A 26805-nucleotide genomic window follows, 5' to 3' on the forward strand; every position below is an offset into this window, starting at 1 on the left:
GAAACACTCTAAGGAAAAAACTATAATTGATCCGTGCGCTTGTAGTTCAAACTGACGTGCTAACAGCCGTCAACGTGCACGGGCGGACCTGAATGGCCACAAGATTCTCGCCAACAATCTTGGCGACTTAGGTTGATGATGATGCATGCTATGCTGGGTAAGACGAGTGCAGATGACGAATTCGAAAGTTTAATCGACTACATCAATCAGATGCCGGAGCTTCTTGACTTCCCGGATTTTATTGAGGACGGTGGAGTCTTCTTGAACTACATCAACGAGTCCCTGGGCATACCATTGAGAGGAATACTACCACCACCAATAATTGAGATTAATACTTAAGGTGTTGTTTGGATAAATCAATCTTGATACACATAGATTGAGATGGAAAATAAACTAACTTCTTTACCAATCCCTCCCTAATATGTATAGATTGGAGGGTACGCAGAAGAAGGCCCCGTTTTCTTCCACTGACTTATTTTTAGCACCCGTCACATCGAATGTTTAGATACTAATTAGGAGTATTAAATGTAGACTATTTACAAAACCCATTACATAAGACGAATCTAAACGGCGAGACGAATCTATTAAGCCTAATTAGTCCATGATTGACAATGTGTTGCTACAGTAAATATTTGCTAATGATGGATTAATTAGGCTTAATAGATTCGTCTCACTGTTTAGATTCCACTTATGTAATTGGTTTTGTAAATAGTCTACGTTTACTACTCCTAATTAGTATCTAAACATTCGATGTGACACGTGCTAAAAATAAGACACGGGAAGAAAACGCCCCTGAAGTCTAAGATGTAATGTTAATCCACAATCCCCACTTCCTTAGCTCATGGGGGATTTAGGATGAGAAATTACAAGTTTACCCCGCTCCAAATCTTTGCCTCTTTAAGAAAAAGAGGAGGCAAGGGCATTATAGACATTTCATTTTTACAACCAACCTAATATCCGGATTATAATCTAGAGATCCAAATAGGGTAGATTATTACAATATACTACCTAGATTCTTATAATCACTATACACTATCAGGATTCTTATAATCCGTCGGTGATCCAAAGGGGGCCTAAGTTGTGGGGACGGTTCATGTGGATGTGCGGTTTTTCGTGCGTTTCCTGTACTTTCAGGCAGTTTCTGGACGAGTGTGCAAGCCGCTACAACGACCGGAGCAGTTCACATCCTTGCCCGACCTGCAGCAGCGGCCAACACGGCGTTTGAAAGTCCTAGCGTCCAATGAACTCTTTTTGGTTAGGCTAAGCGGATGGAGCAACCGAGCAAGAAAACTCTCCTCCTGAAGCGGCTGTAAGGTGCAGACAACAGCAGCCTGCCGTGTCACCATGTTCGGTACAACAAGATTGCAACTGCATGGACTCTGCTGAATCATGGCCATTGTTGACCTTGCGATGTTCAGTTTTGCATTCGTAGCCATTGTGTCTGTTATTCTGTTTAATTCGCGGTGTTTTGTGCACACAGGGCGATCGCTAGGAATCAGTAACCTATGGCTCCAGCCTCCAATATGCGAGTGCTGAATGCAACTGTGAATCGTCTCACGGTACGCTCGATTTGGATTCTGGACACATGCCAACTCCTATCTGGTTCAACTGGTGGAATGTAATCTCAGTAGTTTTGTTGCCTTTGCAGTTTGCACACAGCAATTCCTGCAAAGAGTATCAGCTAGTGTCCGGAGTTACGAACATTTCTCTAGCGAATGGAGTTCTCTGGAACACGCCCATACTGTTTCAGCTCTTGTGCTCACTGAAACAACGTTGCTGCGAGTGCGTATTTCTACCGTCCGATCAAGATCGTGTGCCTCGGGCCGCACTTGACCAGTCGCGCTCTCGCCCGCGGTCCCCCGTGTGCGCCTGCGCCTGGCCGCCTTTTCTCCTCTGCTGGCCACAAGCCCACAGGTGGGTTCCCGTCGAACGACATCTCAAGGGAGCCGTTGGAGCGCCTCCTCGGCGGCGACATCTCAAACGGCTCTCTCCTTCCCCTCCGCTCCCTCCCGCGTACAAATTCTCCCCCAATTCCAAACCCTAAATCCACGCACCCCCACAGCTCCAGACCCCACCACCACCGCCATCCCCCCACGCCCATCCCCAAACCCACCGCGAGCGAGGACCGGATCCGGGCGATGGCGACGCTCCAGCACCAGCCGAAGCCGGCGGCGGCGGCGCCGTCGACGACCACGGGCGGCGGGCTGCGCGCCATGGACCTGTACGAGAAGCTGGAGAAGGTGGGCGAGGGCACGTACGGGAAGGTGTACAAGGCCCGGGAGAAGGCGACGGGCCGGATCGTGGCGCTGAAGAAGACCCGGCTCCCGGAGGACGACGAGGGCGTGCCCCCCACCGCGCTGCGGGAGGTCTCGCTGCTGCGGATGCTGTCGCAGGACCCGCACGTGGTGCGCCTCCTCGACCTCAAGCAGGGCGTCAACAAGGAGGGCCAGACCATCCTCTACCTCGTCTTCGAGTACATGGACACCGACCTCAAGAAGTTCATCCGCAGCCACCGCGCCAACCACGAGAAGATCCCCGCGCTCACTGTCAAGGTAATTCCTTGCCTCTTCGTTCACGGGACGGGAGGTGTTTGTGTGAATGTGTTAGCCATGGCTGTTCTGATGAATGGTGATGTTGCGCGTTCGCAGATCCTCATGTACCAGCTCTGCAAGGGTGTGACCTTCGTCCACGGCCGCGGGGTGCTGCATCGCGACCTGAAGCCGCACAACCTACTCATGGACCGCAAGACCATGGCGCTCAAGATCGCTGACCTCGGCCTCAGCCGCGCAGTCATCGCCCCTCTCAAAAAGTACACCCACGAGGTCTGAATCCGGAATCCCTGCTGGTCTCCATCAGCCCGCATGACTGTTTCCGCTTGATCCCTGCTCTTTGGATCCGATTCACGGCGGAGCCTGAATTGTTGTTTCTGCAGATCCTGACGCTGTGGTACAGGGCGCCCGAGGTTCTTCTTGGCGCCACGCACTACTCCACGCCGGTTGATATGTGGTCCGTGGGCTGCATATTCGGTATGATTTTGATGAACCCAGTGATCCTTTGTTAACGCGAACTTTTTGTTTCAGAATTCACAACGACACATGCATATTCTAATCTGGCTGTAAATTGCAGCCGAGCTGGTCACTAACAACCCACTCTTCCCCGGGGACTCGGAGTTGCAGCAGCTCCTGCACATCTTCAAGTAATATATCCCCCAGTTGTCCGCTTGCTGAAATCCTAAGTGGGTGTCTGAATACTGACGATGATTCATCTCGTTTTTTGGGATGCCAGGCTGCTGGGCACCCCCAATGAGCAGGTGTGGCCAGGCGTTGGCAAGCTCCCCAACTGGCATGAGTACCCGCAGTGGAAGCCCACGAAGCTCTCCACCCTTGTCCCCGGTCTCGACGCCGACGGCTACGATCTGCTCGGGGTCAGTACTGAATCATGAAATGGCCGCAAACGTGTTATCCTTTGAGAGCAGATTGTAGGGGTGACTGAAAAGAAGAGGCATTACGTTGTGAGGATTGCATACTAACTTGATCGTGAATCTTGTAACTGCTGCAGAAAATGCTGGAGTACGAGCCGACGAAGCGGGTCTGTGCGAAGGCGGCCCTGGAGCACCCGTACTTCAACGATGTGAACAAGGACCTGTACTGAAGCGATTGGAACCCCCACCGAGAGAGCCTTCATCAGTTGGGCATGGGGGGGGCACAGCTTCTATAACTTGTACTGTAGCTTGGTTGGTGTGTTAACATGATCCCCCTGCTGAAGGCTGAAGCAATGCTTTTGCTTCCAGTGTAGTAGCGTATGCCTGTTTTTCTAGCTGCTGCTTTCCTTTGTGTTGTGCCATTCAGTTAACTCGCTAAAGGACGAATTTCAGCATAAGTTAACTCGCATTTGACGAGTGAAATGATGTTTCTTTGCACTTGGAGCTGGAAATCCTGGAATCATCTTCGATTTTGTTTTGTAAAACTTCCTTTTTATCGTGCCTTGACGGCTGTATTGGGGAAGTGGTTCAGCTCTGTTTGTCTGGAAATTGTTTGTGTAGCAGCAGCCTCATAATCGTTGCAGCTCATCGCCTATCGGGTGAGGAGAGCGCGGCAGGCTACCTGATAGCAGGTAAAGAAGAATTCAGTAACTGTTATCTGTTTTGGTAATACATATACATACCAGACAAATGTCCAACTAAAACCTATTGTTGCAGCAACATTGGCAATCTTAGGGAATTCATAAAAGCTGTTTACGTGGAGAGAAGGTATGCTGGTGGGAGGTTTTCTGAAAGGCCTCCAAGAGATAAACAGGTAAATTTGATTGGATCTTAGAAGTCTAGTTGTTACCCTGTCTGAAAATTATCCATTATTATCATTCTGGCATTTTGACTATCAGAGGCTTCAGCAAGCCTACTGCTATATTCACTGAATACCTATAGAGGTGTATTTGTGATTAAAGCTCATTTATGTTTTATTCACTAAGTAAAGCCTTCTTATAATGTACCTTTCCTAGCATATTTTGTAGCAATGCATCTTTCTGAGGTAAATGATATTCCATCTTGCAGAACCAAAAGGCGGGTAAATAACACCGAAAGCTTGCAGAAGCTTGTTTTTCTCTCCTTTCGAGCTTTCCAGAGCTTTTGGCCCACGAAAAGCTAAGCTTGAAAGCTTGCTGTTTGTTTGGGCTTTCGACTTCTGGGACGAGAAGCTAGCTGAAAGCCCAAACAAATAGGACCTCTATAGCGTGATAAGAAGGCTTAAGACAGTATTATTCTTGCGACGAGTGATGGCTGTAAAATGGCACGTTGGCTTGCAAGATTGACGCATCTACGGTATTACTTTTGGATTGGCTGGGCCCCTAACTGGTGATATTTTCAAACGTGTTCACTGAGCTATCTATGTTCATTTCAATGAACCTGAATGTTTGTTAGATCGAGCTGAGTCAGGGCACGATGGCATGTTTATCTTTGCCGCTACGGATCGAACCAAGCCAGCGCACGATAGCATGTTTTAGCTCACAGTAAGAAATCTTAAACAGGAAGGTCAATACCATAATTATGTTAGTTAGCGTAGCAAAGCTGCTTGTTCGCTTCACGGACCTAGGTGAAAGATACGTTAGTTAGCATAACAAAGCTGCTTGTTTGCTTCACGTACCTGGGTTAAAGATACGAGTCTATAGCTTAAGCTCTCTCAGCCGTTCATTTTTTAGACCGGCGGAACAAATGCGAAGAACACAAATAATGCAACCATTCGGATGGTGTTCAACCTATGGAGCATGAAAGAATCTCACAACAGCAATGTGATACTGCATACCAGCACGCATTCCCCCAACCAATTAACTCAACGGAACTCTCTTTAGCTGTTTGGTCCGGAAACATCTCAAGGATCCAAATTACACAAAACAATTTAACTGCGAAATCTTAACCAAAGCTCAATAACTATTGAGCTCAGGGCATACACCTTACCTACGGGAATAGCAACCCAACCCTAAATATCCAGCAATATCATCATCCAAAGGCTCTTAGATGGTCCAAACCTCTCGAAAATTTAGGACTGCAAGGTCATCAAACAGGAAAGATGAGTAACGCAATTGTTTGCAGTCACTATTTTGAATGTTTTGCAAGAAGCGAAAAACATAAATTGGCATACCTTGCTGGCAATGTTGCTGGACAGCCAGTCTAGGCCTTCATACAATTCCTCACCAGTTGTAGCACTTTGAATGTACCTATCAACAAGATTAAAAAGTCGATGAGTCCTCTGCTGTACCAACAAAACAGTACACAACTACATATATTACCAAGCAGAAGTACAGAAATACAACACTATGGCTACATCACACTTTGATGACTTATGGGGAGGAATATGTGATGATAGTATGTGTTACCAGTGATGCTGGCGAAGTGAGTGAAGTCCAAGCTTATCAATAATCTCAGCAGCGTCCATAGCATTCGGAAGATCTTGCTTGTTAGCAAACACAAGCAACACAGCATCACGTAATTCATCCTGCAATCAGTAACATAACGATATATTTTGAAGTACTTGTAACATAACAACAGATGTGAGCACACAACCACATACCAGTGAAAATATTCTCAATAGCACAGGTATTTACCTCATTCAGCATTCGGTGGAGCTCATCCCTGGCTTCAACAACACGATCCCTATCGTTGCTATCCACAACGAAGACGAGACCCTGTGTGTTCTGGAAGTAATGCCTCCACAGCGGCATGATCTGTTTTCAGGCAATGCGAAAAAAATCAAGACAGTTCGAAAAAAAGAATGACTAACAAACTTTGAAATCGAGGGCGGCGCCGATTCGGTAGGGAGATAGGGTGGGCCCGCCGCCGGCGCCGATGCGGGATGAAGACGGCACGAGGAGTCGTGGCCGTCGCCGACGCCGATTGTCACCGGCGCTGGCGCTGATGCAGGATGAAGATGGGGCGCGAAGTCTCCGGCGGCCCGGATGGATCTTGCGCTTGCGTGGACGAGGCCATCGGGCCTGTTCGCTTCAGCTTATTCAGCCAGCTTATCAGCCACCAAACAGTATTTTCCTTTCACAACAAATCAGCCGTTTCGGCTTTTCAGCCGGCTTATAAGCTGAAGCGAACAGGCCCATCGTCGCCGCCCACCCGCCGCGGAGGCACCCGCCGCCATCTCCCCAGTGCGCGTGCGAGCGATTGGAAATGAAGAGACAAGGAGTGAAAGAAGATAAGGTTAATTAAGAAAGATGTGATATATTTCAAGAATGCCATTTTACATATTTCCAATCATATTCCTATATTATCCATACTACCCATGCATACTCCCATATAGCTTAATATTTTAGTAGTATACAATTAATCTTAACCGTCGAATCCTTACATACAAGTCCTTTTCGAACAGTAGTATAAGATAGTATTGTGTACCGTAAAAGACCTTTTAGAGTTAGTAAATCAAATATACTAGAACTGTTGGCGATTTATAAAAGGAAACCATCGGGGAAAAATGTGAGTCTTGTATATCTCTATATTTTAATACTAGAATGCATATTCGTAGTTAAAATTTTAATGTTTTACTATATACATCATTAAATGTCGTGGAGCATGTTAGTTGCATATGTTATTGACGAGATCATCCAATTCAGACGTTCTTCAGCTTATGCTTTGGTGGTTGGGATATTGTAGCTAGTTTGCCTTGACTTATGGGATGCCTTCTTTTACGGGTGTTTTTGTACAATCCTATCAAGCAAGTGTTGATTATTTGTTACAACTATTCTACCATGATTTGTCTTTAGAGCAAGGAATTCCCTTGTCTCTTGTGCAAAGGGAGAAACACCACATGTTCCGAGATGTGGATGATCTCTTCGCTATGTGGGGACTTTTGCTTTTTAAGGTCAATCTGATTATGACTTCAACAATAGTTAGAAGGACTAGGTTGCTGCTCTACACTCAAGATGCTTGGGGAATGGATGTCTACCTAGCTTCGCCGTGTGGCTACTTTTGCTCTTTAATAATTCAATCTAGTTGAATTTATATCGCAATGCTGCCAAGATGATATGTTAAAACTATTATGTTGTCCAAGTTTTTACTGTGATGTTCTCACTTTTATATGGAAAATATGTTACTGTGTACTATACGATTTTGGAACTTCGGTTCGTTTCTTAGGAAATGTTAGCCTACTGTTTCTTTTCATATCGATTTGTCGCTCTCATGACTTTTAGCCATAGTTAAATAGGAAGTTGTGAGAGCGTGTTCATCGGATTGAGAATCCACTTTTCCCGGGGAATCCCTTTGAAGACAAATATATCCACTTTTTTCCTTTTGTGTCTTTCTCTTCTAATATGTGGGTCCCACATGTTAGTGGATCCAAACATCCCTCCCTCTCCTCTCATCTTCTTTATGCTAGTTTACAGGGGAAGGGGTTCACTTTTCTCAATACCCTAGAGATGGTTATGCTCAAGGTAAAGTAGGGGAAATATATGATTTCTTTAGTTAACAAATATTTTCTGATTTTTGAGATGCATTATGGGATCAAATCTTTGCAAACACTGAATACATCAAGAAAAAGAAGAGATTAATCTCGCAACAATTAAACTCATGAAGGGAAATTACATAAATGAAACATCATCGCACACTTGTGATTGGTTTTTGTCACCACAACTTTGCTTGCACAAGAGATGTTGTCCCTTGCTGGCATGGCTTGCCAGATGCAACAACCTTTTGTTCGGTTCACGTTTCCATCCACGCAAGCCGCCCAGAGATCTTGTTTGGTTGCCCGTCTAGTGCTGAACCAATCCGCTTTTTGCCTTACTACACGCTTGCCACGCACTTGACTGCATACCGCTCGAGTCTGTTCATGCGAAAATGCACAATCTTATGCATCTGGTGGCGAGCCTAACCGGGAGAGGCTTGATGCCTTTTGCACCGCGGACCAGATTCAAAGGTTGGTCCAACCAACCAAGCATGCCAAGGTTGCACCCCGCGGACCAGATTCAAAGGTTGGTCCAACCAACCAAGCATGCCAAGGTTGCACCCCGCAGGCCACATAGGGCTGCAATCACGCCCAAAGCCAGTCTAGTTCTTGTTCTTTTAAGTAGTGTTCGTTATTAATACCTCTATTGGGCTTTCCATCTCATATCTTGTGCAGCCCTCCCGCCTCCTCCGCCCACAGCTCACGCGGAGCGTCATCTTGTCCCACACGACATCTCACACCCATGACGACATAAATAGCCCCCCTTCGCTCCTCACCACTCCCCGAACCCACCAAACCCTAGGCCACTTGGAGACGGCGATCCTAGAGGTGGAGTGAGAGCTTGGTGGAGGCAGAGAGGGAGCAACGCTTGATAGAGGTAGAGAGGTCACTTGGAGGTGGCGGCTCTAGAGGTGGAGTGAGAGCTTGGCGGAGGAAGAGAACGATAGCGCTTGAATGAGGTAGAGCTTGGAGGCGGTGACCCTAGAGGTGGAGCGAGAGCTTGGTGGAGGCGAAGAGGGAGTAGTGTTGACGGAAGTGGAGAGGTGGATTAGTTGTTACTCTGTTTCAAGAAACTATTTACTAGGTGAGTTGATACTTTAGTTTAAAGTTCTGTATAAATATTAGCATGTTATTGACATATAGATCTACAATTTTAAATCAGATCTGAATATGTAACATTTGAGATATGCTCTGCGATTCAAATCTTGTCAACAATAAATATATCCAATCCAAAAGATATATTAATCTAGCTACAGAAATAAATACGGGCATGGCATCAATGATGACAAAGCACACCAGAAAACTTTAAAATTACAACAAAGTTTTTTTTTCCAAACAAGTCCACGACACACGTGTGTTTTGCCTAGTCGATGCTGGATTTAATTATCTAACAAGTCCAGAAATTTTACTATAGTAGAAGGTTCAGATCGCAAATCCGGCCTAGTCCCTGCTCTTCCTGGGCAGTGGCCGTTACCACTGCCACCCTCCCCCTCTCCTCTCTCGTGCAGAGGAGAGAGAGAGAGAGAGAGAGAGAGAGAGAGAGAGAGAGACCCCCTCGCCGCCCTCGCGCCTCCTCCGCCCACAGCTCACGCCGAGCGTCACCTCGTCGCTACTACCTTCCATTCTCGCCGCACTTTCCCCACACGGCACCTCACCCCTCCGCGGCGGTAGAAATAACCCCCCTCCACTCATCGCCGCTCCCCAAACCCACCAAACCCTAGCCCACTCGGCGGCGGCGCTAGGGGTGGAGCGAGAGCTTGGCGGAGGCAGAGAGGGAGTTGCGCTGCTTTCTCGCCTGCTGGGTTTTGATCCCGTCGCGTGTCGAGCTGAGGAGGCAGCGCCACGATGAGCAGTCTCGTGGAGCGGCTGCGCGTGCGGTCGGAGAGGCGGCCGCTGTACACGCTTGACGAGTCCGACGACGACCTCCCGCCGCGCGGCGGGGCCGGGAAGGGGAAAGATCGGCAAAACGAAGCGCCTGCCGAGCGGATCGAGCGCGAGGATGCGGTATGGTCGCCCGGGGTTGCTTCTCTGTGTTTTTTGCTGCGAATTTTGCTGAGGTGGTCTGGTAGCTAGTGTTTTTGGGGGAATTAGGGTTGTTATTGCTAGGATTTCTCGTCGGAGATTTGTGATTAGGTTGCTAGATGGCTAACTATTGCAAAGAGGGAGGGATCACTTCTGCAATTCCACGTGGAGTAGGGAATTGAGGTAGCCTGGCTGATGCTGGAATGTTTCAAGGATTATTTGCTTGGATGGCATGGTTGCTTGGTGCCTTCTGGGGGTTGAATCGTGAAATTGGGCTTCCTCTCTCTGGCTTTTTTTTGGCAGAGTTTAGCTATGCCATGCTACAAGTTGGATAGTGTGACAAGATTAGGTCTACACAGTGGTGGAGCTGCACCTATGGCAAACAAGGCTGTAGCCAGTTGTAGCTCTAAAAGATCTATAAAACTTTGTTAAATTTGGAGATGAGTTCAAACAATTGTAGAAGCCTTAGACACTTGAATTCAGTCCTAGGTGTAATAAAACCTAAGCTTCGCCTCTGGCTCAGCGTAAGTTAACTTTTTGAAATTTGTGGATTCTGTAGAGGACTTATGGATCTGTGGTCTAATTTTTGACGCATCTGGTTGGTACTGTGCTACCTGAATTCAAACTCAAATGGAAGTTCAGAGTTGACACATGTTGCTTAACTGTCTTGGTGTAACTGGATAAATACTACATTCTTCCATGTTGTGAGGGGTGTTTAGTAGTTTTCTGTACAATATGCGGTCTTGGTGTTCCATAAGCTCAAGCTTCAGTAAGGACTGTCCACGAAATCATCATAAGAGAGGACATGTTTGCTATTACTTTATTGTCATTTTACATCAAATACAGAACAGTAAGGCAACAGTCTTATTATTTTGAAATCTGAGATATGTTGTTCAAAAACTGAACCTTGTTGTGTCTGTATACTGGAGCTCTAAATGTTTATGATGCACTATCTTGAATTACCCCTCTAGTTCATGTGATTTTGTATTTTTTATATTGTTTCTTTTCAGTCTACATACACATGTAGTTTTTAGTTGGTTCATCCTTATTTTATATGGCAGAAAGAAGAGGCTTGCCAGCGATGCGGAAAAAGTGATAATCTTGTCCCTTGTTCAACATGCACGTATGCATTTCACAGAAAATGCTTGGTTCCTTGCTTAAACATTACATCTGATAAATGGAGCTGCCCGGACTGCGTATGTCTTTGCCTTCAGCATACACCTCTCTTTCAACTTGTGTATGATACTGTTGGAGTGTTGGTGTAAGTGTGTAACAATTCACCTTGTTTGCTGTCTTCAGGTAAGTCCGTTGACAGAGATGGAGAAGATTCTAGATTGCGAAATGCGGGATGCCTCTCGTGAAGATACCAGTTCCTCAGAGCCTGAATCAAAGAAGATCAGGCACTATCTTATAAAGTGGAAAGGATTATCACACATTCACTGCTCTTGGTAGTTACTTGCTCACTGCAGAATTGTTTTTCTCTGTACTCTTAAACTATTAATTATCGTCTCTCTTTTAAAACCAGGGTTTCAGAAAAAGAATATTTGGAAGCTGCCAAGATACACCCTCGATTGAAAACTAGGTTGAATAACTTCCGTAAGCAAATGGATTCCGTGGAGAAATCTGATGATGAATTTATTGCAATTAGACCGGAGTGGACAACTGTTGACAGGATCCTTTCTAGCAGGTATGCAGATAATTTAACAACAAACAAATTACATACATGGGTCTTAACTATTTTACCTTGTATGATGGATTGTTTGTACTAAAAACACAGATATGATTTCTTTAATATACGTAATGACTTATGTTGCTAGTGACTTCATATCCTGGCACTCCAGCTTTTCTTTGGTGAATTACTGAATAGCATATGCATGTAGAGTGTCAGGTAACTGGTCATGCATGTTGTTGTTGTCAATGCACACTCCATTTATATGGCTGCTATCACCTTCTGGTTCGGTGAACCAGTCAATCATGAAACTCGTGTGATACTCTGAAATTTAGTGATTGTACCTAATTACTCATGATACAATATACATCATAACTTCCACTTTAGCTTAGTGCTATTTTTCCATGTGGTGATGGTCTTGTCCGTTTAGATGCCCACTAACCATCTTCCCTTACATGTATCCATTAATTTCCATCTAGCAGAAGTTGTCTGGTATTGAGATTTTCGACATTGTTTTACGAACAGAAAAAGCTCCACAGGCGAGCAGGAGTACTATGTGAAATGGAAGGAACTTACATATGAGGAATGTACTTGGGAAAGTGAGTCTGACATCTCGGCGTTCCAACCTCAGATCGAACGCTTTAATGAGATCCAGTCCAGGCGCAAGAAATATGGTGACAAGGGAAAGGCTGTCTCTCGTGATCCACGCCATTTCAAGGAGAGCCCTCAATTTCTTTCTGGTGGTATGTGTTATGTATAAACAGGATGGTGCTATTAATTAACAAACTATTCCTGGATATTTAATTTTCAGTTGACTGTAAATCTTATGGATCTGTTTTTTTCCATGAATGCTAATATTTTTTGATGGTTATTGAAGGCACGCTACATCCCTATCAGCTTGAAGGGTTAAACTTCTTACGCTATTCGTGGCATCATAACAAGCGTGTAATCCTTGGTGATGAGATGGGTCTTGGTAAGAGATGCTTTATTGTGAGAACAAAGTTTTTATTGTTCAAATGCTGTTTTGGGATGTTAAGTAAATGATCAAAATCGCAGGGAAAACAATACAGAGTATTGCTTTTCTGGCTTCCCTGTTTGAAGACAAGTTTGGTCCGCATCTGGTTGTTGCCCCCCTTTCAACCCTGCGAAATTGGGAGCGTGAATTTGCAACTTGGGCACCTCAAATGAATGTTGTATGTAGATTGAACTGATTTGAGATTCATGTTGTTTGTAATTCAGACAGATTTATATCCTCAGTACATTTTTTCCCTTGTTTTGGACAGGTAATGTATTTTGGAGCTGCTGCATCTCGGGAAATTATTAAGAAGTATGAGTTTTACTACCCAAAAGAGAAAGCAAAGAAGCTTAAGAAAAAGAAATCATCTCCATCTAATGAAGAAAAGAAGCATTTGAGGATAAAATTTGATGTCTTGTTGACATCTTATGAGATGATCAACATGGACTCAGCTGTTCTAAAAAACATAGAATGGGAATGCTTGGTACTTCTATTTTTGCACATCCTCTCTCAGTATCATTTCTCTAGCAGAACTTTTGTCCAGCTGTGTCCATACATAGCATGTTTTAGGGTTTAGTTAACTTATTTCCAATCTGTATATTGTGTCAGGTTGTGGATGAGGGGCATCGGTTGAAAAACAAAGATTCCAAGTTGTTTGGTCAACTTAAAGAATATAACACCGTACATCGTGTGCTATTAACAGGAACCCCAGTTCAGGTAACTATTTTCATGTACATTATCATACCTAAGCTATACTGGAAATTATACATTTTAAAGTTTGCCTATACCTTCCTGTCTCTTTTTGAAGTATTCCTACTTTTTCTTTAGAAATTCAACAGTGTATTGTACCTTTTAGCTCTCCTTGTTGGCAATTTGTTGGTAGCTAAATTTGTGTTTTTACTTGCTGATTCCAGAATGGGGAGCGTTCAAGTAACATTTTTAACTATCTGCCTTGTGAGACATATAAGGACACAGCAATCTAAATAGTGTATGATTATTGAATCCACAATGAAATGCTTATGTGAAATAAGAAGCGTTACTTTTCTGCACATGTGCAATTTGGGATGCTAGTGATATATCACATGTCTGTGCACTGCAAATGAAGTATTTTGAGTTAGACATCAGTTTGGCATGAGCCTTGATCGGTTGATCCAATACTAGGTTACATCATTTATTTCAGCTCCCACTTGTTAGCAATTCAATTCATTTGTTCATTTTCATCTTGAATTTTTTGGGCATATGGAGTTTCTTCTGTTTGTACTCTTGTCTGTTGATCCTGGCCATTTTGTTGTAATTGTTTAACTTGATGTTCTGGTTTTCTTCTTTTCAGAATAATCTTGATGAGCTTTTCATGCTTATGCACTTCCTTGAGGGTGAAAGTGTAAGATTTCCTGCTTCTTGGATGTTAAATGTCTTAATTTTATTTAGTTTATGGCACTCTGTAGTTTGTTAGTGGTGACCTTCCTTCTGTGGCCTCTGTGATCTTTTAAACTTTTAAGTAATGTTTCAATTGCAATGTTGTTGTTTACAGGCAATTTCGTATATTCTGATAGGTTATCATATTATTGAATTGCTTAACTAGGGCCTAGGATGGCAATGGTTGTCTGTGTGAACCACATCATGATTGCCTGTTCTAATGGATTGTCAGAGGGAGCTACTGTTATGATAATTGCTTGCCTACATTTTTAACTGTCAGATGGCTGGGTAAATAACTAAATATCATTAAGTAGCCTTGTGTAATATAACTCCCACAAATTGAAGTCTCTGCTGGAATTGATTTTCACGAATGTATATGTATTACTGGAGTACTTGTGAAAGCCATTTTTTGGCATTCACAGGCAAAATGGGATTAGATAAGGTTCAAGCTTGACTATGTACCACTTTCATTAATTCTTACTGGCACTATTTTGATTGGACCACTAAGTTTATTGGTCCCCAAACCATTTCTGCTTGGTAAAGCAGACATTGTGATGCATAACATGTCATGTACGCACAATGCATTGCGCGAATTTGGTCCTCTTGTGCAGCATTCCCCTCTCCTCAGCCCATGCCACATTAAATGTTTGATAGGACTGGAACACCTTTTCTCCTGAAATTACTTGTAGCCTGATGTGACATGCTTATGTCTGTACTCTGCAGTTTGGGAGTATAACTGAGCTCCAAGAGGAGTTCAAGGATATAAACCAAGACAAGCAAATTGAGAAGCTTCATGGAATGCTGAAGCCACATCTTCTTCGAAGTGCGAATCTACTTCAATTCAATGATTGTTTAATTGGCTGCCCCTGTTCAAAGGATTTCAAACTTATTGCTTGGGAAACTCGTATTATTGTCCATGAATACTGTAGTTAAACTTCCATCTATTGGTTTACTTTGCTGCAATCTAAATAGTACCTATCACCTTACTCATTTGCAACCTTGTACTTCATGGAATGCTGAAGCCACATCTTCTTCGAAGTGCGAATCTACTTCAATTCAATGATTGTTTAATTGGCTGCCCCTGTTCAAAGGATTTCAAACTTATTGCTTGGGAAACTCGTATTATTGTCCATGAATACTGTAGTTAAACTTCCATCTATTGGTTTACTTTGCTGCAATCTAAATAGTACCTATCACCTTACTCATTTGCAACCTTGTTTTCTCTGGTACAAATAGGATTCAAGAAAGATGTTATGAAAGAACTTCCTCCAAAAAAGGAGTTGATCTTACGAGTTGAACTGACGAGCAAACAAAAGGAGTACTATAAGGCAATTCTCACCAAGAATTATGAAGTGTTAGCCCGTCGTAATGGTGGACAAGTAATAGCTTGCTTTGATTTTCATTTAATTGACTGTATCTGCCTTTACCGGATTTACAATTCTTTATTGTCTTGTTGCAGATATCCCTAATAAATGTTGTAATGGAGCTGCGCAAACTCTGTTGCCATGGATTCATGACGGATGAACCTGATTCTGAACCTGCCAATCCAGAAGAAGGTTTAAGGTGCACAAGCTTCTTGTTTATTAACTATATTCTATTTATTTCTCTATGTTTATTTAGTTTATCTTTGCTGTAGCTGCTATTTGTTTGGCCCGTGTAGTTTCATGTTGGTTTCCATTATATCCTTATCCTTATTAATGTGCTCATTTGGCTAGCTCCTGTTCTTTCACATACTTTTCTTGCTGGTGTATTATGAAGTATGATAACTGGGAACTGCCAGTGTATGTGTAGGGGTACTTGGTATCACTAACCTTTTAAACTTGCTTGACTCTGAAGACACCTTGCCGTATTGGAGTTTTCCATTGCCTCTCTCTCTGTGTCTTCTCATTGAATTTGCTCTAGAAAATTTGTCAATGGGAAATGCAAGCGAGTTTGTTTCCAGTTGTTTTTCTTGAGATTTGGCTGGGATAAACATATTGTTAATATAGTGCACATTTTTGTTCAAGTGTAGATCCATCTGATAGAATGCCTATATGATGCCATTTATCTCCTAATACATTTCTGAGTAATATCATTGGAATTTGTTTCGATGTTTAACTGATTAACTGACTTGGGTTTAGTCATCTTTCAAGCTTGAGTAAATCTATTGATTGGTATTTGTACTCCATACTTCTTTTATCAGTTGTTACCATTATCTTGTTTCCTTGTTTTTTTTTGAATTTGTAGGAGGCTTTTAGATTCGTCAGGTAAGATGCAGCTGCTGGACAAGATGATGGTGAAACTAAAAGAGCAGGGCCATAGAGTTCTAATTTATTCACAGTTCCAACACATGTTGGACTTACTGGAGGATTATTTGAGTTACAGGGTACTTAACTATCATCCCACTTTGACTAGTGTTAGCTTTGCAGGCTAATGGATCTTATTCACTGTGCTATGAACGATACATGTTTCAGAAATGGAGCTATGAGCGTATTGATGGCAAGATAGGTGGTGCTGAAAGGCAGATACGAATAGATCGCTTCAATGCTCCGACTTCGACTCGTTTTTGCTTTCTTCTATCTACCAGAGCTGGTGGTCTGGGAATAAATTTGGCGACTGCAGATACTGTAATTATCTATGATAGGTAAAACAATCTCTTTGTTTAGACAAAAAAACCATTAATACAATGAGCTTATTTTAACTTGTCACCTATGCATGTGCAGTGATTGGAACCCACATGCGGATTTGCAAGCTATGGCACGAGCTCATCGCTTGGGACAGACTAGCAAGGTATGTTTCCTTGCAGTTTTATTTGAATTCAAATGCAGTTTTTTCAATTACTTTCATGGTGTTTCTTATATTTTATGAGTGCGCCCTTTGGTGTTCAGCTGGAGCAGTATCACTGAGTGAGCTGCTCTTGCAGCGCTTTCTATGGATAACTAGCCTTGTCCTTGGGAGTGTGTTGGTTGCCCGTTTCTATTCTGTGGCGAGTCTGTGCTAATCTCTAGTAGATGGGGTGTGTATATGGGGTGTCTGTGGTAGGCTTTGCCCTGCCCTTTGTACTTTTATTATTCTTCTTAATGAAATTATACGTAGCTCTCCTGCGTGTTCGGAAAAAGATTTCTTATATATAATCCTTTCATCTGTTTTTCTTTTCAGGTGATGATATACAGGCTTGTTAGCCGAGGCACAATTGAGGAGAGAATGATGCAGCTTACAAAGAAAAAGATGATATTGGAGCACTTAGTTGTTGGTCGACTCACAAAAGCTAATAATGTCAATCAGGTAATTGTGGTGACTGCATTTTAATGGTTAGTAGGAATTTTGCAAACCATCAACTTTGATCGATCTTTTGTGGCATGACCTATGTGAATTCTTGTTTATGGCATCAAAACTGAGTAATTGTTACTGGCATGGCATGAACCCAAATTCAGCATCTGTTACTATCATGTCCCTTTCTTTGCGCTACATTTTACAAGGTTTTAAACCTTCCACATGTTGCCAGAGTTGGTGAGTAATTAAGTCTCTGTAAATTTAGTTGTAGTTTCTCTTGATGTCAATAGAAGTTTATGATTGTTATGAGATTTTGTGGGTCTGGTAGCATGATTGAGGTAGATAAGTTTAGTTCCTCTAATGGTGCTATGCATTTATGATTCGGACCTGGTTTGTAGCTGTGGTACAATATGAGAGGTTGCTTAATTCTTTGTGGCTGATGCTAATTTAATAGCTCCAGTTGTTTGTTTCATATTCATAACCTTTGTAGGTGCGGTAGTTCAGATAATTTTAGGTTGCGTGATCTGATGGCGTAGGTTAAGGTGTTCCAAATTCGCCCTTAGCTGGTCAGCTGGGTACTTTTTGTTTGTTCTTACCGAAACAAGGTTTGTTGGTCTCTTTAAATTGAATTGCCCCTGACAACAAAATATAAAAAGATGCCATGAATTGCCCAGGGTTTCAGGATCTTTTTCTCATAAATTTCCTGAACCTTGGCTAGTTGCCGGTCTAACTCTAACTCCCGTCTTATGTATTTTTTTCTTCAAACTTTTAACAATTATCAACTTCTAGAACATGTAATTGGCATGTATAAACAGAACAAGTTAGCCCGATGTGCTATTCTGCTCCGCTTGTGAACCTCCATTATATTGATTTTTAGTACTAAATAATAAATATGCATCCTGACCTTTTTTAGGAGGAGCTAGATGATATTATACGCTATGGATCAAAGGAGCTTTTTGACGATGAGAATGATGAGTCTCGCCAAATTCATTATGATGATGCTGCAATTGAGAAGTAATTTTCTTCACCTTGGGAAGATATTTCATGCAACACCTTTTGTGATGTGAAGTTATTTAAATTATTCTCAAATTCACAAAATGATTTACAAAAATGTCCTGGAGCTTGGCAATTATTTTGATTATGTTTGGAAACCTAGAATATTCGTAATCATTGCAGTAAAGGGGCAGTTTATACTCTAAATCAATCATATACACAAGAACAACTGGAGAAGAACGATCAATTTTGTTTGTTCAATTTCATTTTCTTATGTATTCTCTATTTCACTGTATATGAAACACAGTTTTTCTGCCCCCAACTTTTAGCTCCTTTGTTATGACTTAAAACTTTAATGCTCTATGTTAGATGATTTTTTTTTTATATTTCTGCACTGGCCTCACAGGTTGTTAGATCGTAAGCAAGTTGATGATGAAGAATCTGTGGAAGATGATGAAGATGACGAATTCTTAAAAGGATTCAAGGTACTGTGGTCTTCTTTCATTACAAGCATAATGCTTGAGGAACTTCTTCTTTATTAAACTCTTTTGATATTCACTGTGGTTTGCCTTGCTTGTTCTTTTTCATGCTTATGTGCACATGATATTGGATGAAGTTTAGTGCACATCATCTCTATTTATGTTTGTCTGTGAGCTAGTGAGGTCTGAGTCAATGTTATTGGTATATTTCACCTTAATGCATTTTTCTATTGTTTAACAAACCACTACTGATATTTGATAGGATTAACCTATGTGTTAGATTTTTGTTGATGAATGAGATATTCTTGCATGTGCATTGCATGCATTCACATTTGAATTAGCTTGTTAGTTTTACCATTTTACGAGCCTTTTCATGATATACATTTGCGCAACTCTGGGAAAAGCACTCTCAAATAAGCAATGCTTCTGTGATCGTTCTTTGTTTCATTCACTAGCATGCTTATTCTAATATTCTTCCATGCGAAACATGGTATGCTAAAGATGCCAGATAATACAACTTGGTATGAGTATGACAACTCGTTCTTTCCACTTGCATTCCGATTATTTGGCATGTTCTAGCAAGCACCACATTTCTCATTTCATGTATTACTCCATGCCAGGTCGCGAACTTTGAATACATTGACGAGGCAAAGGCTCAGGCGGAAAAAGAGGAGGCACGCAGAAAGGCTGCAGCTGAAGCTGCAAACTCCGCAAGAGCAAACTATTGGGATGAACTATTGAAGGATAAATACGATGTACAGAAAGTTGAAGAACATACCGCTATGGGAAAAGGGAAAAGAAGCCGCAAACAGGTGTCACCTCTAAGCTTTATCATTATTAACCCAGTCCTTTTTTCCTTTTCCTTTATTTTCTGATCTGCATTCTTTGGTTTGAGGTTGGAAGAAGATGCAATTTTATCTAGAGGGATTGAAATTTGCTAAGAACTTACAGTATTCACAGAAAAAACTTTTAAACACCATGCAGAAAATTTGTAATTGCAATTAAATATTAGGAGTTCATTGCCGCAAAGAGACGAGAGCACTTTGCTTATACGCCTGACTATGATGATTGGTGCGACTGATCATCTATTGATAATATATGTATCAAAGCCATATAATCTGAACATGAAGATACGCATGCATGCTGCTTTCTTGTTGCATTCTGTGGCCCTTAGTATGGCTGCTACTGTGCTACTCATGTGTGCCACCCAAACTGGACTTGGTTGGCCTGGCCCACATCCATAACTCTAATATTTCTACGCAACCAAATGTGCCAGCACCCCAAAGTAAACAGCTTCTTGGGCACCATGGGTTGACGGCAAGCCCCTCTTGCAGCTTTCAATCTTTGTATAATTTGTACAGAGATCCCAATGAGCACCATCATGTCGTAGTTGCTTTTAATTAAATCACATCATAATCCTCAGATTTTTTTCCTGCACAACACAGAAATCAGAATCAACACGGAGGTTCTTTTGTCTAAGCACATCTTTTGTATTTCCTTCCATTGAGAGGACCAAGAAAAAGATACAGCATGCTTTAAGAAAAGACCCTGTATGGTTTAGTGGCAGAAGCATTATACGTGATTGTAGAATGTAATGATCCCCCCCCCCCCCCCCCCCAATATCTAACACTTATAAATTATCATGACTAAAGTTTGATGATCTCTGTTAATTTTAATGCTTTCTGAATGGAGCTGCAGTAATTTTGCATGAAGATAAGGCGAAAATACAAGGCCATTCTGTTTTTTATTTTTCTTGGTTTAATGGGATAGTACCATTAGTGCATTACCTCATAACTTAGGTGTGGGGTCTAGTCTCAATGTACTTTATCTTCTATTTGCCAAGGTAATGCTTTAAATTTAGTTTTGCATGACAAAAGGCAAAATATAGCCATGGCGTGTTGGATCTTTCTTGCTGTAACTGCACAGTATCATTAGTTTATTACCTTCTAATCAATCATGAGATCTATGAATGTACTGTTACGTTCTGTTTGCCAAGGTACTTTTAATTTGATTGAACGTTAGAGTGAGTATATGCATTTTCATTAATGGAAAAGACTGATCAGCTCTTTCTTCTCTGTGTTATAGATGGCTGCTGCTGATGAGGATGACATCCATGACTTAAGCTCTGAAGATGAGGATTACTCGTTTGAGGAGGATGTGTCAGATAATGACACAAGTTTGCAAGGAAATGTTTCTGGAAGGAGGGGCCAATATTCTAAAAGAAAATCACGTATGATTGATGAGTACACTGTCACTGTGTCATTGCTACACAATGAATTTATTTATTCTATACTTGCTTCAAAAAATATACTATTTATTTTAAACACTATGGCAATACATCTTTCATTAGGTAATGTTGATTTGATTCCATTGATGGAGGGAGAAGGACGTACCTTGAGAGTTCTTGGATTCAACACTGCTCAACGAGCAATGTTCCTACAGACACTCAATAGGTTAGTTAATAGTTACTGATATGCCCCTGGAGCCTGTCTTGTGGGTGAGCGAATATCGTGAACTTATAGTTTATGTGCAGATGTCGGCTTGTTATTTACATAGATTGATAGAGCAAGCACAGTAGCACACTTAAATTTCCTTTTATCTGTATCTCTTGCCCATGGATATTTTTCTCTCTCACAGGGTTCTTTTTTTGAAAATGGTTGCTTAATGGACATTTTTATCATTCGTTTCTATCATTCTGTGTCTGTCACAAAGTAGTTATTTCTTATCCAGTTTTTAAGCATCTAAAATATTTGTGCTTAGAGCCCTGTTGTATGCTTGGTATTCTCTAGTTGTACTATGAGACCATAATGAATGTGTACCATCTCATCTTTTGTGATCAGCAATTTATCCCACACAATATTGCAGATACGGTTTTCAGAACTATGACTGGAAAGAGTATCTTCCTCGTCTGAAAGGAAAAAGTGTTGAGGAAATTCAGAGGTATTTGAAACGTGCTCTCCATATTATGTGATCCCAAATATTTTGAGTTGAACACCAAATAGTGAGGATAAGGCATAGTTTTGTAACTTGAGTAGACATTATCTACAGCGTTTTACACTTTATTCATTAGCTCCTAGGCATATAGATAATGAACTTGAGTTTGTGCCTTGGTGAAGAAATCAGTAACCGGAAGTTCTAACTTCTTTTTCTTGAACACAAACTTCTGACTTGTAAGATTACACATATTGAGATGACCGTGGACTATTGGTAGTCAAGAGTAAGCAGGTGCACATATTGAGACGACGGTCAGCTAGTGAGAGGATCATGTTTTATCAGCACATACACACCAGTATGCTTGGGCGGGATCATGTTTTATCAGTTATATTGCAACTCTGGATAGCTAGCACCCTTGTCTATGAGAACAGATGCGATATCATATCACCAAAGGACACCAATTAAGCCAATTGTCACCAAAGCCAGACTATGTCTGCTAGTAGCAAATTAAGCCAACAGTCACCAAATCCAGACTATCTCTGAAGTGCTAGTAGCTTAACCTCAGCTGGAGCATGATTGTGTGACATAGTGGTCTGCTTACTGTGCATTTCCTAGCAATTATCGAGGTACTGAGAAAACTGTCAGCCAATGATAGGTTGACAATTAATAAGCTTACTTAGTTGAAATTCGAGTAAGCTTGAAGCTGAAGTAACTCATATGAACACCGAACAGGTGCCAGGATGCTGTCCCTCTCATATGGCTCTAGCATTACTTTTTTCCTTGTAGAACCCACAAGAATACTCTATGGTTGAGCATGCACCTAATTGTCTACACCCAGTTATGTATAGGGTAGGTTTGTATAGTGCCTAAAGTTGAGACCTCTTATGTTATTACTAAATGGCTTTCCAGGTGAAACACTAGATAAGCCAATTTTTACAAGCACTAAGGCAATCCTTTTTTAGTCTGAAAACTGAATTCTTGCAATATCTTTCCTACAGTTTATTTACTTATTCTATAAATGTTCTTGCAGATATGCTGAACTTGTCATGGCCCATCTTGTTGAGGACATTAATGATTCAGACTATTTTTCAGGTAAATTTAGCTTAGTTCTGGCTACTATCACTTCTACTCCAGCTACATTCTTAGTTTCTTACCGTCCATATGAATGGATGCAGATGGTGTTCCAAAGGAAGGGATTCGTGTTGATGATGTGTTGGTCAGGATAGCAAATATATCCCTTATCGAGGAGAAGGTACGTGTGGCTTTCAGTTGGTATTGGCATCTTACCATGACTTAAAACATAAAAGAATCTTATGAGCACCCAAGGTGATGTTGCTTAATAGAAACGTGATTGTAAGGTGCTGTATACTTTTGCATGTAAAGTGCAACCAATGCTGAACTGAACTTCTGTATTTTACCTTAATTGAACTTCTGTATTTGAACTTTTGTTCTTTTGAAGTCAGGATATTCTCTATCATAATTTGGAAGCATATTATTTGTACAATTTCATAGATCTTTGGACCTTATAGAATTTCATTGCTAACAGTACTTTGATCAGTTTGTGCCATCAATGAGACAACCTTTGATAGTCCTCGCTGTGGTTCCAGGTGGCTGCCATGGGACAAGGAAAAATTACAAACCTCTTTCCTAATTACTTGCTTTGTGAGTTCCAAGGCTTATCTGGTGGAAGAATATGGAAAGCAGAACATGATTTACTGTTACTAAAAGGGATACTAAAGTATGTATCTGTTGACATTTCACTTTGTTACAATAAGCTTTACAAAATCATCCCTTCATGTAACTACCTAAATTTTGTGGCTAGAATAGCTTAAAAGGTCAATGTTTATACTTTTCTTCAGTGCCAGCAGTTGCGGCCTTGCATTGACATGGCAGAGGGGTTTGGGTCACTTGCAGACCTGTGGGTTATCAGTTGTACAGCAGGCTGTATTTTTAATCTTTTGGTTGGGTCTGTATCATGCTTCTTGGTCAAGTTAGGGTTCCCCTAACAGGCATCCTCTCACACGCTTCCAGGTGGTGCCTAGGTGCCGCCTAGTCCCTAGTGCTTTTTGAGATATTGTGTCGGGGAATACTTGTTTAATTAAAACAATTCAGCTTAACTTGAATGGAAGTAAGCAAACTGAAGTATCAGGTACGACCCAGATGAGCTCCACAATTGATATCTAACTTCAATTTTATTATGACTCCATCTAGAGATTTTTACAATTGTAATTATGTCGATAACTTAATGAAAGCTGTTCTTTTAGAATGCTTAATGGAAGCTGCAGTGTTTTAAGGACTAAACTACAAATATTTGATCTGCGCGTTGAACGCCTTTAATTGCTTTTGTATATTATAAGATCACTTTGCATGTTTTTTCCCTCATGGCTAGTTCATTCTTTACCCAATTGCTAATTGATTGGTTTTCCCTTCATTAGGCATGGATATGCAAGGTGGCAGTATATATCAGATGACAGAGATAATGGGCTTTTTGAGGCTGCACGACGAGAGCTGAATCTCCCTTCCATTAATGAAATAATGGGTCCTCAGTTAAATGTGGAAAATGTTAGTATGTGCTCACTGTCTTTTCTTCCTAATTTTTAAGTGACTGACTCATTGTGTCTCTTATATTTTTCAATTCTTTTTCCAGGGAAATCTGGAAGGCGCACAGGAAGCCCAGGTGAACTCAGCAGGTGCCCATTTCAAGGAGATCCAGAGAAAGATAGTTGAGTTCTTGAGAAAGAGATACCATATCCTGGAGAGATGCTTGGATCTGGAATATGCTGTGGTATGGTGCCAGGCTTTTTTCCCTCAACAGACATGCACCCAAACTCTCCTGGGAGCACACACTAGCTGTTCTTGTAGTATCTTTGTCGTGGGGCATTTGTTAAGGCATACTTGTGTTTTCTTGGCAGATAAAGTCAAATACTCCTGTTCCTGATGATATTGCTGAACAAGGTGTTCCAGCAGGTCATGCTCCAGCTGTTCGAGATATCAATGAATTGTTGGTGGAATTGCAAGAATTGCAAAATCTTGAGCCAATTCGTAAGTAGCCTCTGATTCCCTACATGTTCCTTCCCTTCATCTATGCAGAAAGTGACAGATAACATCCTCTTGTGCTGCCACTCGTCATTTTATTCATGTGCCATGCTCGTTTGTCCTATGTACTTTGAGATTTGCCCATTGTTTGTGGTGATAACTGGGATCCTCGTTTCCAGCTACCAATGAAGTAGCTCCTGATGGCACAGGTGGTCCATCAGAAGTTCCCCATCTTTACAATAAGGTGTGTAACGGAGCAGAGTTTACATTAGTCATGAGTGAACACATGGTTTCATTTCCTCAGTTTAACCCCTCTCTGTGTATGCCCTGCAGATGTGTGGCGTGCTTGAAGACAGCGGTGCTTCTGCGCTCAATTCATTCTTCGGTGCCAAGTCGGCGTCTTCTAGTTTGGCCAGTAGCCTTCATCAGTTTGAAACTTTGTGCGAGGGAGTTGTTCAGGCCCTGCAACCCCAACAGAACGGTACCGCCAGCGCCATCAAAGAAGAAGCAGTAGATGCCAACTCCAAAGAAGCTGCTGCGCCCCCGCAAGATTCAGGCCCTGCGGCAGCGAATGGTGAACCTCCGGCTGCCAAGACAGAGGCGATGGAAATCGACGGCTGATGTGTAGGTGCCAGAGTGATAGGAAAGGGAATCCCGTTAATTTACTTTGACTGGTGGTCAGAATCTACCATATATTGTAACATCAAGTAAAGCAACCCCAGACATGAGACATCATCGCAAACCTTTACTGCTAATGCGTGCCGGCGAACCGTTCTGATAGTGCTAAGTTCCCCGGTTTCGTTTGCCTTCGTTGTATGTTTTTCACTTTTTACACAAGCCATTTCTGTCATTTCGTGATGCCATGCTCTAGTCAGGAACTCAGGATGTATGCCTGCATGTCTCGATCGGTGGACGGGGTCCCAAGAGAACGTGTGGCCAAGTCTTTCAGGCGCCCGAACGCGCGCTCGAGCGGACGCCTATGCGAATGTGCGATTCGTCAGATGAGGCCGAGGCCTTGGACGTCCTCTACCAGGCCGTGCCAGCCCACGGGCTGCATAAACGGCCCAGGCCCAGGCCCAGGCCCACGGGCCCATTTGTGCTGGGCTAGCCCGTAAAGCACGGCCGTCTTTGGATCATCACGAGGCATGGTGGGCCCTCATGGCCTGCTCTTGTGTGCCACTGCAGCCGCCGTCTCCTGCTGCTGGGCAGGCTGTCTATTTGTGCTGCCGCCGTCTCCTCCTGCCGCTTGCCTGCTTCTGCGTGCTGCCACCGTTGCCTCCACCAGGTACTTGCCAGTTGCCACCGCTTGCTTGCTCATCGTCGCATGGCAGGCCCTCATGGCCTGCTCTTGTGTGCCACTGCGGTTGCTGCCTCCTGCTGCTGGGCAAGCTGCCTATTTGTGCCGCCACCGTCTCCTCCTGCTGGACAAGCTGCCTATTCGTGCCGCCGCTTTGCCTGCTTTTGCGCGCTGCCACCATCGCCTCCACCAGATACTCGCCAGTTGCCACCGCTTGCTTGCTCACCGTCGCAGATGGAAGGGAGTGCGCCGCCGCGCCAGCCACCGGGAGGTGGCTTCGCTAACGCCTTTTGGCCAATCTCTAGGCTCGCAGCTCGCCTCCGCTAGGGGAGGGAGGTGGCGGCTTGGTGGAGTGGGAGTAGGAGGGGAGCGGAGCCAGCAGTGGAGGAGAGGAGGGGGTAGCGGTGCCGGCGGGAGAGGGAGGCGACGGCTCAGTGGGGTGGTAGTGGGAGGGGAGCAGAGCTGGCAGTGGAGGAGAGGAGGGGGTAGCGACGTCGGCGGCGGAGGGGAGGGGAGGTGGAGCGACGCCGGTGGTGGAAGGGAGGGGGGGGGGGCGACGGTGGAGGGGAGGAGAGGTGAGCGGTGGCCCTAGCCTACTCCCTGCACGCCGGCGTCGCCCGCTCGCCATGGCAGCCACCAAGCTTGCCGTCGCCGAAGGGATGCCGTAGGGGAGGCGGATCCTGGAGCTTGGAGGGGAGGTGGCCGCCGGAGGCCGTAGGGGAGGCGGGGAGATGGAGGTCAGAGAGGAAGGGGAGGAT

General features: G+C 43.0%; 2 protein-coding genes and 1 long non-coding RNA gene across 3 annotated transcripts; 2 read left to right on the plus strand and 1 right to left on the minus strand.

The window, feature by feature from the left end:
• The first annotated feature begins 1911 nt into the window (after positions 1–1911).
• LOC117854203 (cyclin-dependent kinase B2-1) lies at positions 1912–3933 on the plus strand. Its single transcript, XM_034736507.2, has 6 exons — positions 1912–2552; positions 2649–2822; positions 2933–3026; positions 3127–3196; positions 3286–3424; positions 3559–3933. The coding sequence occupies exons 1-6, from the start codon at positions 2139–2141 to the stop codon at positions 3649–3651; spliced, it is 984 nt and encodes a 327-aa protein (XP_034592398.1). The 5' UTR covers positions 1912–2138; the 3' UTR covers positions 3652–3933.
• A 700-nt stretch (positions 3934–4633) lies between these two features.
• LOC117854205 (uncharacterized) lies at positions 4634–6260 on the minus strand. The gene is made up of 3 exons (XR_004640200.2): positions 6097–6260; positions 5634–5987; positions 4634–5537 (listed from the first exon to the last, which is right to left on the minus strand). It is a non-coding gene; the product is annotated as an uncharacterized lncRNA (long non-coding RNA).
• A 3157-nt stretch (positions 6261–9417) lies between these two features.
• On the plus strand, positions 9418–25559 carry LOC117851904 (CHD3-type chromatin-remodeling factor PICKLE). Its single transcript, XM_034733817.2, has 31 exons — positions 9418–9938; positions 11018–11152; positions 11256–11404; positions 11482–11643; positions 12151–12368; positions 12503–12598; positions 12682–12818; positions 12909–13124; positions 13250–13357; positions 13971–14021; positions 14780–14879; positions 15293–15435; positions 15516–15619; positions 16283–16421; positions 16510–16679; positions 16759–16825; positions 17195–17320; positions 18222–18322; positions 18708–18786; positions 19401–19592; positions 20866–21010; positions 21131–21233; positions 21646–21720; positions 22745–22806; positions 22890–22966; positions 23322–23452; positions 24150–24276; positions 24362–24499; positions 24627–24756; positions 24930–24994; positions 25084–25559. Exons 1-31 carry the CDS (start codon positions 9780–9782, stop codon positions 25369–25371), a joined length of 3993 nt encoding a protein of 1330 aa, XP_034589708.1. The 5' UTR covers positions 9418–9779; the 3' UTR covers positions 25372–25559.
• Positions 25560–26805: the final 1246 nt, after the last annotated feature.

This window comes from Setaria viridis, chromosome 4 (assembly GCF_005286985.2).
Source record: "Setaria viridis chromosome 4, Setaria_viridis_v4.0, whole genome shotgun sequence".
Taxonomy (NCBI): Eukaryota; Viridiplantae; Streptophyta; class Magnoliopsida; order Poales; family Poaceae; genus Setaria; species Setaria viridis.